Source organism: Sminthopsis crassicaudata, chromosome 3 (assembly GCF_048593235.1).
Source record: "Sminthopsis crassicaudata isolate SCR6 chromosome 3, ASM4859323v1, whole genome shotgun sequence".
NCBI lineage: Eukaryota > Metazoa > Chordata > Mammalia > Dasyuromorphia > Dasyuridae > Sminthopsis > Sminthopsis crassicaudata.
Window position 1 is genome coordinate 317934653 of NC_133619.1, and position 13284 is coordinate 317947936.

At 34.9% G+C, this 13284-nt stretch overlaps 1 protein-coding gene across 2 annotated transcripts in view; it reads right to left on the minus strand.

Moving 5' to 3' along the window:
- The window catches only part of SLC9C1 (solute carrier family 9 member C1), an 86384-nt gene that overhangs the window by 22633 nt on the left and 50467 nt on the right, over nt 1-13284 (minus strand). For both annotated transcript variants that reach the window (XM_074301172.1, XM_074301171.1), the window contains 3 exons: nt 12138-12287; nt 10756-10807; nt 4185-4333 (listed from right to left, as the gene is read on the minus strand). In XM_074301172.1, the coding sequence (XP_074157273.1) occupies nt 4185-4333; nt 10756-10807; nt 12138-12287 (351 nt within the window). The remainder of the gene's footprint in view (nt 1-4184; nt 4334-10755; nt 10808-12137; nt 12288-13284) is intronic.

The following is a 13284-nucleotide window of genomic DNA, read 5'->3' on the forward strand; positions in this document are numbered from 1 at the left end:
TGAATAGGTATCAGACCTGAGGTAACAAAAGTCTCCTATTCCTGAGCTCAAATCTAGCCTCAGACATTTATTAGTTGTGTAACTTTTAACACCACTTGTCCTAGTTTCCTCATCTATAAAATGGGTTGGAAAAGGAAGTGGAACCATTCTGATATTTTTGCTAAGAAAATCCTCAAAAAGGATCACAAAGAAATAGATACGATTGAAAATGAATGAACAACAAAAAATATCCTTAGCTGGCCTTAGCTTAACTCCCTTTGTATTGTCAATCTTTTTATCAATTCCACTGGCTCTCTCAGTATTTGAAATGCTTGCAACCTGTTGCTTTCTTTGCCCCTCTAGAGAAAAATGAGATTCATCTTCCCTTTAGGAGTGAAGTCATCATTTCCAAAATAAATTTTACTGGAAAACTAGGGGAAAAGAAAATAAATACGATGTATAATGGAAACATTTATAGAGTATAAGTGGTTAATAATTAAGAAAAGATTAAATAAAATCTCACCAAGGAACAGTTTGGATCAAAAAATTGTAGACTAATAAAACTAGCAACTTAAGGAAAACTATAAGAACTTCTTGTCTGTTTTCTACCATGTCTTGTTTCCTTGGCAGGAAATAGGATAAAATTATAAGGATTACTGCTTATATGAGATGTGAATGAGCTATTCTAATGAAGGGAGAACTGCTCTTGTAGTAGAGGAGAAAGCCAGGGCAAAAGTATGACAATGAAGATAAATAAAAGCTACTATTAAGAGATAAAAGGAAATTTAGAGATCCAGAGAAAATGTTCAATGACTCTCTCCATGGTCTGTGTGTAGCAGACACTTGGAGAATTTTGAACTTGGATAAACTGTTTTCTAGGCATCTACCCTGCAAATTGGTGCTGATGGTATGAGTTGAAGTGGTGTGATGCCTATCCCTACTTAAAGGTATCATCCACAAAGAGATAATAGAACCTCTTGTTAATATTGATGAACTCTTCTGGTTTTCTTATTCAGAACTTCTATCTCTATTCTTCCTTTATCTTATGCACCATGTGTCATGATGTTTTATGCCCTAGAATACCCTTGTAAAACCCAATAGAAAGATCAGAAGTCTAGAATTCAAGGTGGAGCCAAGGTGGTGAAGTAAAGTCAGGGACTTGCAGGAACTCTCCCCCAAGCCCTTTCAAATACTTTTAAATAATGAATCTAAGCAAATTTCAGAGAATCAAAATCAATAAAAATATGGAGAGAAACAATGATTTAACCCAGGACAGCTTGAAAGGTCAGGAGGAAAAGTCTATTGCACCAAAGTAAAAGCGGAATACAATAGAATTGGACAAATATTTTTAAAAAGCCACTTAAATTAAAAAAAAAATTAAAGTAAATTGGACAAATGGGAAAGGAGGAACAAAAGTTCACTGGAGAAAATAATTCCTTAAACATTGGAATTAAGCAAATGGAAGCTAGTGACTTTATGAGAAATCAAGAAACAAAACAAAATCAAGAAAATGGAAAAAGTGAAAGACAATGTGAAATATCTCTCTCATTGGAAAAAAAAATAACTTGGAAAATAGATCCAGGAAAGATCATTCAAAATTATTGGACTACCTGAAAGCCATGATCAAAAAAAAAAGAGCCTAGATATTACCTTTCAAGAAATTATCAAGCAAAACTGTACTTTCTGGAATTAGAGGATAAAATAGAAGCTGAAAAAATGCATTAATCATCTCCTGAAAAATACCCCCAAAATGAAAACTCATGGGAATATTATAGCCAAATTCCAGAGCTCCCAGATCAAGAAGAAAACTTTGTAAGCAGACAGAAAGGAACAATTCAAGTATCAAAGAACTACTATCAGAATAACACAGTATTGAGCAGCATCTTCATTAAAGTATTAGAGGACTTGCAAAATGATATTCTGAAGTACAAGGGATCTAGAATACAGCCAAGAATCACTTACCTAGCAAAATAAGTATTATCTCCTAGTAATATGTTAGAAGGAAAAATGGATATTAAATGAAATAAAGTATTTTTAAGCATTCCAAATTTTACTTTTAAATACAAGAATCTAAAGCATAAAAAATAAACAGGAAAAAGAAATCATAAGGAACTTAATAATATTAAACTGTTTACCTTCCTGAGAAGATGATACTTGTAACTCATAATAACTTTCTCATTATTAGGGCAGTTAAGAATATATAGAGACAGAGGGCTCAGGTGTGAGTTGAATGTGAAGGGATGACATAAAAAAAATAAAATTAAGAGGTGAGAAAAGAATGTATTAAGAGAAAGGGAAGAGAGGTTGAATCATATAAATTATCACACATTAAAAAAGCAAGAAAAAGCCTTTACACTGGAGGAGAAGAGGAGAGAGGAGAGGGACAATGAGTTACTTTCAGTAGAATTGGCTCAAAGAGGGAATAACATATACACTCACTTGGATATAGAAATTTGTCTTACCCAATAGGATAGTAGGAAGGGAAGGGGATACTGGAAAGGGGGAGGATGATATAAGAGAAAGCATACTGGGGGAGGGGATGACCAGAAGTAAAACACTTTTGAGGAAGGCCAAAGTGAAAGGAGAGAGAAAATAGAATGGATAAATATATAGGGGAAATTGAGAGTATACCCATCAGTTGAGGAATGGATGAATAAATTATAGTTTACTTATAAGAAATGATGAGCAGGATGCTCTCAGAAAAATTGGAAAGATTCCCATGAACTGATGCAAAGTGAAAAATACAGTGTGCAGAATAACAGCAATACTGTATGATGATCAACTATGAACGATTTAGTTGTTCTCAGTAATACAATGATGCAATACAACTCTGAAGAACTTATGATATAAAATACTATCCATCCCCAAGGAAGTAATTGATTGCATCTGAATATAGAATGAAGCATCCTTTTTGTAAACTTATTTTATTTTTGAGGGTTTTTTGATCTGTTTTCTTTCACAGCATGACTAGTAGGGAAATGTTTTGCATGACCTACACATGTATAACCTATAGCTAATTTCTTGCATTATCAATGAGTGGGGGATAATGAGAGAGGAAGGGGAACAATCTAGAATTCAAATTTTTTTGTTTTGTTTTGTTTTTGTTTTTTTGCTGAGGCAATTGGGGTTAAGTGAGTTGCCCAGGGTCACACAGCTGGGAAATGTTAAATGTCTGAGACCAGATTTGAACTCAGATCCTCCTGACTTCAGAGCTGGTGCTCTATCCATGGAGCAACCTTGCTGCCCCTAGAATTCAAAGTTTTAAAAATGAATGTTAAAAATTGATTTTACAAGTAACTGGGGAAAATAAAATACTAAATAAAATGGGGGGAAAGGTCAGAATCTTTGTATTCTGTGCTAGACAGTCTTCTTTTAGAGGCTTTGATCACAGCTCACTTCCTATTGGTATATATTGTACTGGGAAGGGGATGATGCTTTTATAGTCCTGATTAACCCAACTTCCTCTCTCCATTGTCTCCCCTCCCCACATTCTACACTTTTGCTGCTCTCAATCTCAAACCACTTAGGCAATGAAATTCAACAGCTCACTTCATATTGGTATATATTGTTTGGGGAAGGGTATGTTGCCTTTACAATCCTAACTAAGCCAACTTCCTCTCTCCATTGTCCTCCACTCCCTACATTCTACACTTTTATTGCTCTCAGTCTCAAACCACTGAGGCAATGAAATTCAACAGTTCAAGACCTCATACACAATCATACTCTCAAGCCACTTCTCCTGCACCAATTAGTAATGCAGTGTTATGATGCTTAAGTATCACATTTGCAGTCATAGAACTCAACTTCCCCATTATGATAGCAAACTATATGCCCAGAATATCCTCTTCCTTTAGCCTTTGGCTTACATCTCCACACAACCTTCCAGGAGAGGTATGAACTGTTAGAAAAGTAAGAATGGAAAAGGGTCTACCAAAGGAATGGTGGTTAGTTACCAAAGTAGTCTCTGGCAGTGTGTTAAATGATTTTATGCAAGGATACTGGTAAATCAGGTATTTTTATCTCACAGATAACCGTTAGAGAAAGTTCAGTTTTTAAGCTCAGGCCTATACAATAACTATCAATCAATAATAATTTATTAAGTACCTACTATGTACTAGGTATCATACTAAGTACTAGGAATACAAAAAGAGGCAAGAGAAAGGAGATTACAATCTAATAAATATTGGTGGAATTGTCCTGATTACCTTCTGTATTTCAGTAACTTCAGATTTATTGACTATTCCTTTTGCTTCTAAGCTCCTAAGAATCTCTGAAGCCATTTTGAGCAAAGTGTTAATTTCCTCCTTGGTTTTCATAGTGATTGCAATATCTGGATGGTCATATTCTAAATAACCTGAAAAGAAAATTATGTCATGAGTTAAAGCTCAAATCTTTGCTGTAAAATTCTATAGATTTATGTGAAAGGGAGTAGCATGTGACTCTTTTAGAACTGTGAAGAACTGAGGTGAAAGAGGTAGATGAAAGAAATGGGTATGGCTCTCTGCCTCTTGTCACAAATTAACTATTGCTAATTTATAAGGAGGAGAATGCTTAAAAGCAAGTCAACAAGAAAACAGTCCTATCTCATGATCTATGATTACAACCTTGTTGTTTGGTGCCATCAAGACTCTATTTTGATTCTAGTTTAAACTCTGTGTATAAACTCTTCCTTGTATTATATACATTCTATTTTTCCAGCATCCTCTGGTCTGGTCTGGATTTGATTATAACACAACATATGTCTTCCAGCCTAATCTGGTTCTCTAAAAATAAATTCCTGCTTTCTATGCTTAGGTGATGCTCCTATTTGTATCCTCCCTCTTAGTCTGGATCTCTGGCTACTTATTAGGCCTGGTTCCTCAGAGATGGTACCGTCTAAACTACTGATAGCAGCTTCTTCTTTCTAAGTTTACAGTGTCTGTAGATTCTCTTCTGATTCCTATAATCTCATGCCTCTCCTCCCTCCCCCACTGGCCTGATTTTAATTCTAGCTTCCCAGTTTTAGTCTCACTTGACTTTCCCTTTCCCCTTAAAACCCATGATTGAGAATTGCCACAAGCATCATGGTGCTTTAGCATGTTTGTTTAAGTAAATTCAAAACATAAAGTATCTCTATGTGTAAAAGCATTGTGATAGGTACCCAAGAGCACTACAATAGATGTTGCAGTATATATTTCATTTTATGGATAAAAGACTTTTGAGGATGATTCAGAACAGAATTCTGCACCATAAATGGTACATAAAATACATTATTGTGTTTTGTATTTATTAACTTGATCAGTTTATTAATATTTCATCACAAACTCTCAAGTTTTGCTGATAAGAAAGTGATGATAGAAGAAAAAGTTGCAAGGGATGGAATTCCCAAATATTAGACCTGAAATGATCTTAGAGATTATTTAACCCAATCTCTACCTAAGTCAGTAATATAGCCAAGCAAGAGTAGTCACCGAGGTTTCTGTTAAGGAGCTCAAGTGAAAGGGAATTATCCCCTATTACTCTTAGGTAGAACCATTTTTTGGACAACTCCAATTATTAGGAAATGTGCCCTTATTTTTTTAAATTTTTTTATCTTAATTTTAATTTATCTAATCAATAGTGACCTAAAACTTTTTTTTTATTTAATAGTTTTTATTTACCAGATATATGCATGAGTAATTTTACAACATTGACAATTGCCAAACCTTTTGTTCTAATTTTTCTCCTTCTTCCCCCCCTCCCCAGAGGCAGGTTGACCAATACATGTTAAATATATTAAAGTATAAATTAAATACAATATATGTATACATGTCCAAACAGTTGTTTTGCTGTACATTGTCCAATTGATGGGCATCCACTCAGTTTCCAGTTTCTGGCCACCACAAAGAAGGCTGCCACAAACATTCTTGCACATACAGGTCCCTTTCCCTTCTTTAAGATCTCTTTGGGATATAAGTCCAGTAGTAACGCTGCTGGATCAAAGGGTATAATGTGCCCTTATTTTTGAGCTGAAATATGTCTTTCTATATTTTCCAATTACTGCTTCTAATTCTGTGCTTCAGAGAAAAATAAAACAAACTGGCTATATTATTCTGTCTTCCTTCCTGCCTCATATAGCTCTTCTCTTTTCCTTGGGCTAAACATTTATTCAGCTTATCATCTTATACATAATTTTAATTCCCTTCAGAGATTACTTATGAATAATTTACAACTTGGGAAGAATTGAGAAGTAAAGAATAGATTTGCAAGTCACAAGAAAGTAGATTTTAAAGGGTTACTAATAAAATGTAGATGTGATCTTAAATTAAGATTCATCAGAGACCATATATTGTTCTGTTTTTCTGAGTATTTGCTAGCAAGGCAAAGAAATAGATTTTTCCAGTTCTTGGAGTCTTATTTTTTTTTTATAACATCACATTTAAGAATAAAATTCAAGTATCTTGACTATCAACCCAATGTTCATTCTACTAAGCTTAATGACAATCTTTACACTTTATAAAATATATTATTTTTAGCTATGGGTGATAGTGTAATCTCTATGCTCACCACTCTTTATTTACACTTTTATTCAGTCATTCTAGTCATGCCCAATTCTTTATCATCCAATTTGGGGTTTTCTTGGTAGAAAAACTGGGATGATTTACCATTTCTTTCCCCAGCTCATTTTACAGATGAGGGAAGAGAGGCAAATGGGATTAAGTGACTTAACCCAGGTCACATATTAATAAATAACTGAGGCCAGATTTGAAGTGAGAAAGATGAGTTTTCCTGATTCCAGGAAGGTGTAGTACTCTATCCACTGTGCCACCTACCTGCCCTATGCTCTATTACCCCTTTATAAAATCTTTAGTGCAACACAAAACTAGAGACAGTCAATAGTAGTCTTTTGAGAGGTGTAAAGGCATTGACCAGTTCAAATGCTGAAGGAATTAGCATCTAGCATTTGGCTTGCCAAACACTGATCATCCTTCTAAGACCCTTTGTAAAACATGACAAATTATTAAGGGAGGCAGTCACTTTACTGAGAAGACAATCTCTGGAAGTCAAGAGGAGAAACATCTATGGAAAAAGAATCTTATCTTTGAGAGAGAGTTGTCTCTCAGGAGGTAGATGGTAGAATTTCTCTCTGCTATTCCACCCCACCATTGGACATGACATGTCACTGCTTGCTCTATAAAAACACTGTCCAACAGAGAACAGAAGCACTCCTTGAGTATTCACAGAGAAAAAAACTAGCCCTGATTATAGGGAGTTGATCTTCAAAAGGTTCAAGTCCAGAAATATTAAGAACATAAATATATCTTTGCATAGATATAAATATAAACATATAGATGATAGATGGAAAGATAGACATTGATATAAATTTATCTTTGCATTTCATTTAAACTCTACCCTGTTTTCATTACCTACTTCTTATCTTCAATGATGACATTAGTTGGACTAAAGGAAAGTACATTGATCAGGAGTATTCTGATCAATTCTTACTCTACTACATAAAGATCAGATACTAGATCTGATTTGACTTCATGGGTTGCTATTGTAAAAGTCTTTATCACCTACCATCCAGACTAGAGGGGATAAATATACTTCTGTGTTCTCAGTGAGTTGGTCTTTGAATGGCAGATTTAGGCTGTTATTTGGATTGCACCCAGAGATTTTCTAGCATAATAGGAACTGCCAGAACTTATGATTCTCTGACATAGCCTTTGAGAATACTGGGCCACTCTACCATGAGCACCTCACAACAGATTTCATGACAAAATCTTAACCAAATATAACAATGTTTGGTTAAGATTTTGTCAGGAAATCAGGAATATTATTAAGGAAATGTATGTATGTATAAAGATACACATGAAAGTGAGCCAGTCAGGGAGTGAAAATGAGGGATAAATCATAAGGCTCTTCTGGTGCCCACAAAATCCAAAAGACCTAAAGTGAGCCCTTTAGATCCTTGGTTAAGTCCTTTGTAGAAGATCATTGGAAGAGAATGGTGAAAGATGGATAGGATGAGAAGGCACAAACAAGTTTCAGTGTGCAGAGTTGTTAAGTCTACATTGCTGAAATTGTGGATCTACTTGTGCACAATAATTAAACTAAAAATTGCAGAAATCTGAAATCATGGCCAAAAACATAGGAAGGGATCAACATGGGAAAAAAATGATTCTCGAATCAGAGTACTGGGCAGCTAGATGGTACAATGGCTGGTACAGGTGGTGGAATCAGAAGGTACCTGAGTTAAAATTTGGCCTGAGACACCTGACACTTACTAGCTGTGTGATCCTGGGCAAGTCCCTTAAATTCAATTGCCTTAAAAAATGAAGAAACAAAAAAAAAAATAATCCTGGAATCAAAGTACTTGGATTCAATCTTACCTCTAACTACCTCACTGCAAGCATTTTAACATTTCTAGATGTCAGATTTCTCATCTATAAAATTAGGGGGTTGAACAGATGGTCTCTAGCCTCTGTTTCTATAATTTTATGAGGAAAATGGTAAGATACCCATTCTTTATTTAAGATAATGGTGTAGCGAGCTATCGTCTCCAGAAGCTGCCAGATCGCTCTCTGGGAAGAGATCTGCTGTGTCTACTCAAATCTCTCAGTCAGATTCTTCTTCCTGTAGTGAACCGTTGTCTCCAGGTAGTTGCTGTTAACTCTTGTCCTTAGAAGTGACTTCCCTTCCTGCAGAGAGCCCCGTCAAGCCTGATGCAATTCAGAGTCTTTCTCTTGAATCCTGTCTCTGAATCTCCTCCAGCTCTTATCCTTCTCCAGGCCGATCTGCTCTCTGGGCCCAGTGCTGTCTCTTTTATCCTCCCAGAGAATGGGCGTGGGATAATGCAAGGGCTTCTGGGAAGAACCACCCCAGCCAATGAGCTTGCTCCTTCCATCAAATCAACCTGAGTTCTCACCTTGTAATTGTCCAACCTGAATTCTCACCTTGTCACTATCCAGACAACCTGAGTTCTCACTTAGTAATCCTAACATCATGGCATAGAAAGAGATTTTTTTAAAGCATACTGGAAAATACATTAATCATATTATAGCATTAGCTAGGAATCATAGATCAGTGAGATTTTATAAATGGAAAAGACTTTAAAAGTTTCCTAGTAAAATGTTAGAAGCAGTTTAGCATAATCTAAAGAAAACTAGATTTAGCTCTAAATCACTATTCATTAAAAAAAATGCAGATTAAGACAACTCTGAGGTACCACTACACACCTCTCAGGTTGGCTAAGATTATAGGACAAGATGATAAATGTTGGAGGGGATGTGGGAAAACTGAAACACTCATATACTACTGGTAGAGTGGTGAACTGATACAACTTTTCTGGAGAGCAATTTGGACCTCTGCCCAAAGGACTACCAAGCTGTGCATAAAACCCTTTGATCCAGAAGAATCTCTACTGGGTCTGTATCCTAAAGAGATCATAAAAAAGGGAAAAGGACTCACATGGCAAAAATGTTTGCAGCAGCCCTTTTTGTAGTGTCAAGGAACGGAAAACTGAGTGGATGCTCATCAATTGGAGAATGATTGAATAAGTTATGCTATATGTATGTTATGAAATATTATTGTTCTATAGGAAATGATTAGTAGCATGGTTTCAGAAAGGCCTGGATAGACTTACATGAACTGATGCAGAGTGAAGTGAGTAGAACCAAAAGAACATTGTACACAACAGCGAGATTATGTGATAAACAACTGGATGGAGTTGGCTCTTTTCAACAATGAGGTAATTCAGGCTAATTCCAATAGATTTATGATGGAGAGAGCCATCAGCATACAACAAAAAGACTTTGGGGACTTTGGATCATAAAATAGAATTTTCACCTTTTTATTGTTTGCATACTTTTTTTGTTTCTTATTTTTTCTCCTTTTTGATCTTATTTTTTATGCATGTTATTTGTGAAAATATGCATAGAAAAATTGCACATGTTTAATATATATTGGATTACTTGCTGTCTAGGGAGGTGGGAGGAAAGGAGGGAGAAAAATTGGGAACAAAGTATTTTTCAAGAGTGAATGTTGAATGTATGGGATTGCCTATCATCTAGGGGAGGGGGTAGAGGGAAGGAGGGGAAAATTCTGAACAGAAGTGAGTACAAGGGATAATGTTGTAAAAAAATTATCCATGCGTATGTACTGTCAAAAATTATAATTATAAAATTATTTAAAAATTACTGGTGGCAAGGACCCTGAGGTGTACAGGTGTTTATCCTTCTACCACCTAACCTCCACCTGGCTAGACAGCACCTGTTCTTCCTGCTAATAAATATTTGTGAATGTTTTGGAAAAAAAAGTGTGAATGTTGAAAACTATCTGCATGTATTTTGAAAATAAAAAGCTATTATTAAAACATGTATTTGGAAAAATAAAATGCTGTTGAGAGAAAAAAAACTAGATTTTTGTCAAGATATTTAGCAATGTCAAGGTTCTAATATTAGGAACTAGGTGACTGCTAAATCATGTTACTCCCTCAATCCTTCAAGTTCCTCATCTTTAAGAAAAAAAAAAGGTCTACTTCTGCTGATTCTAGAACACCTGCTTATTTGAAAAATAATTACAGTTTAAATGATGTAATATTAAAAAGAGGCCAACACTTTGGAGAGTGAAATCATTTTCCTTTGATTGTAATTCTCTGCAAGAGAAAAGACATATCTCTCTAATATGTCCTATAGAGAATTTTAATTATTGTGGAACTACACAATCTCTGAACCTATTGAAGCTCAGGATTTTGAAATGTGTTCATAATATGCTAACCCTATATTGAGAGCAAAACCTGCCATAGTGGTTACCTACCTAGCTCTTTCATAGCATCTTCTGCACTCTTGGATACACGATGACGCAATACCTATCAAACAAAAAGTGTGCAAGTTCACAACATATGTATATAACTGCAAGCAAAACTCAGTGAAGTATGACTTATGTTTTTTTTAGGTGTAATGTGCCTTGTGGACAGATTTAATATATATATATATATTAATATATTTAATATATAATGTCTAACCTAAATGGATGGCAGAACTTAAAACAGGACAAAGATATTTACCAGGGACATTTCCAAGAGACTCAGGCATTTCCCTGGTTGTTTGTAAGGTAAATCATTACACTTTGCTCTTTGTTGAATGAGTAAAGATGCTACTGTTAATTAATCTTGGCAATATTTCAGTGATATTATGAATTTTTTTCTATTCTGTTTTGTGAGACTAATATAAAACTACATCAAAGGCTTCAAGCAAAGCAGTTGGTTTGAAGAAACAAAGGCTTATTGATTCAGAATTGGAATGATCACAGTAAGAGACCTTGGAAATCATCTGGTTGAAGTACTTCAATGTTCAGATTTATTGTACTGAGTAAAATTGAGTAATTTGCCTAAGGTCATATATATTATAAGTAGAATATGTGATTTCTATTTAGCTATTTTGGCTCCCAATTTAGGGCTTTTCTTATTATATCTCTCATACTTGAATTTAGATGAAATGACTAAGACATGTAAAAATCTCTTCTAGATGGGAAGCAACATGAAGGCTATTTAGTCCAACCTCCACCTAGTGTTATTATTTAGCCTAAGCTTGCAAGGATGTAAAAGCTAACATCTTTTCCCCTCTGTTCAGCTGTTCTTTGCTTTAGAAAGATTTCCCCCCCCATAATTTGGCTTTTATAACTCCCAGGATGCCTTGTGACTGGTTGTTGTTTAGTTGTTTTTCAACTGTGTCTGACTCTTTGTAACCCGATTTGGGATTTTTCTTGTCAAAAACATTGATTTTCTATTTCCTTCTCCAGCTCATTTTACAAAATGAGGAAATTGAGTCAAACAGGATTAAGTGACTTGCCTAGGAAGTATCTGAGGCCAGATTTGAACACAGGAAGAGGAGCCTTCCTGATTCCAGGGGCTGGGGCTCGATCCACTGAATCACCTAACTGTCCAAATGATAAGTGTTGGGAAATTATATCAGTATACACTGAACAACTCCTTCTCTTGTCAGTGTGGTTTTGAAACCTCAGGGAAGAGGTTAACTTAGTAACTTAAAAAATAAATAACACTGCCTTTCTATTACCTGATACCATACAATTAACAGCTGACTTGGAAACACAATTTATGTTTTAATATCTGTTAACCTGAGTCCAAGAATGAAGGGGGCAGAAATAAATCCAATATAATGTTTCATTGTTTCTCTTACCTGAGCAACTGCTTTGTTTCCAGAAATATGGTCTATTATACATGTTATGTCTTCTTCACCTTGAACATATCCTTTTAAGATGGCATATCTAAAAGATAATTGCTGGCTCATTCTCTTATCTATTACCTCAAGTAACATTGGTGTTATGAGCTGAAAATAAGGATACACAATATTGAATTCAGAAATTATTTTATCTAAAAGATAGTTTAATTGATATTGATAAAGCAAAGCATTTTTAAAAGTTAGTAAAGTTCTCAAGTTAACTAGAGGATTATATGTAAATATTAAAAATATTAAATTGGGCTTCTACACAGAGTACATTTATAGAGTAGAATGCTATTTGAAAAATAAATTTTTTAACATAACTTACAAAAAGATGTCAGAAACAAAATAGCATGAAACTTGCATCAAAAAGGGAGCCATTATTATGTAAATGGGGGAGATAATTTCCATAAATCATTCGTTTCCAAACTGGACTATGGACATCAACCACCCTTTAGCAATTTATCCTGAATTTTCTCTGCATCTGTGGAACTCACATAGTAGAAGTATTCCACTCTCCTTCCAGCTCTCCCTCTAATTGTCTCTATCTAAGGAATGCCCAGGCTAAACAAAATTCATTCTTCTCTAGCCGGTATTCCAGTCTTCCTTTACCATGCCCCAGCAATATATACCTTTTTTTCCCCTTTTTTTTCTCTCTCATTCTTTTCAGTGTCTTTTTATATACTGTCTTCTCCCATTAGAATTTAAGTTCTTTGAAAACAGACAGGAAGGAAATAATTATTTATTGGCTGCCTACTATGTGCTTTGCACTGTGCTAAATCTTTTATAAATATTGTCTCATATGATTATTACAACAATCCTGGGAAATCAGTGTTATTTTTATCCATATTTCATATATTAGGAAATTGAGGAAGATAAATTAGGGCAGATTTGTACTCAAATTTTCCTGACTACAAGTCCATATTCAATATGTCACAAGGGCTTGTCCTTCTCTCTATTTGTATTTATATTCTTAGTGCTTAGCACAATTCCAGGTACATTGTAAACATTTAATAAATGTTTGCTGATTGATAATAAAATATAAAACTATGCATTAGCCTGAACAGTTAGGAAAAAGCCTACATTCATTATTCCTGCTCCAAAA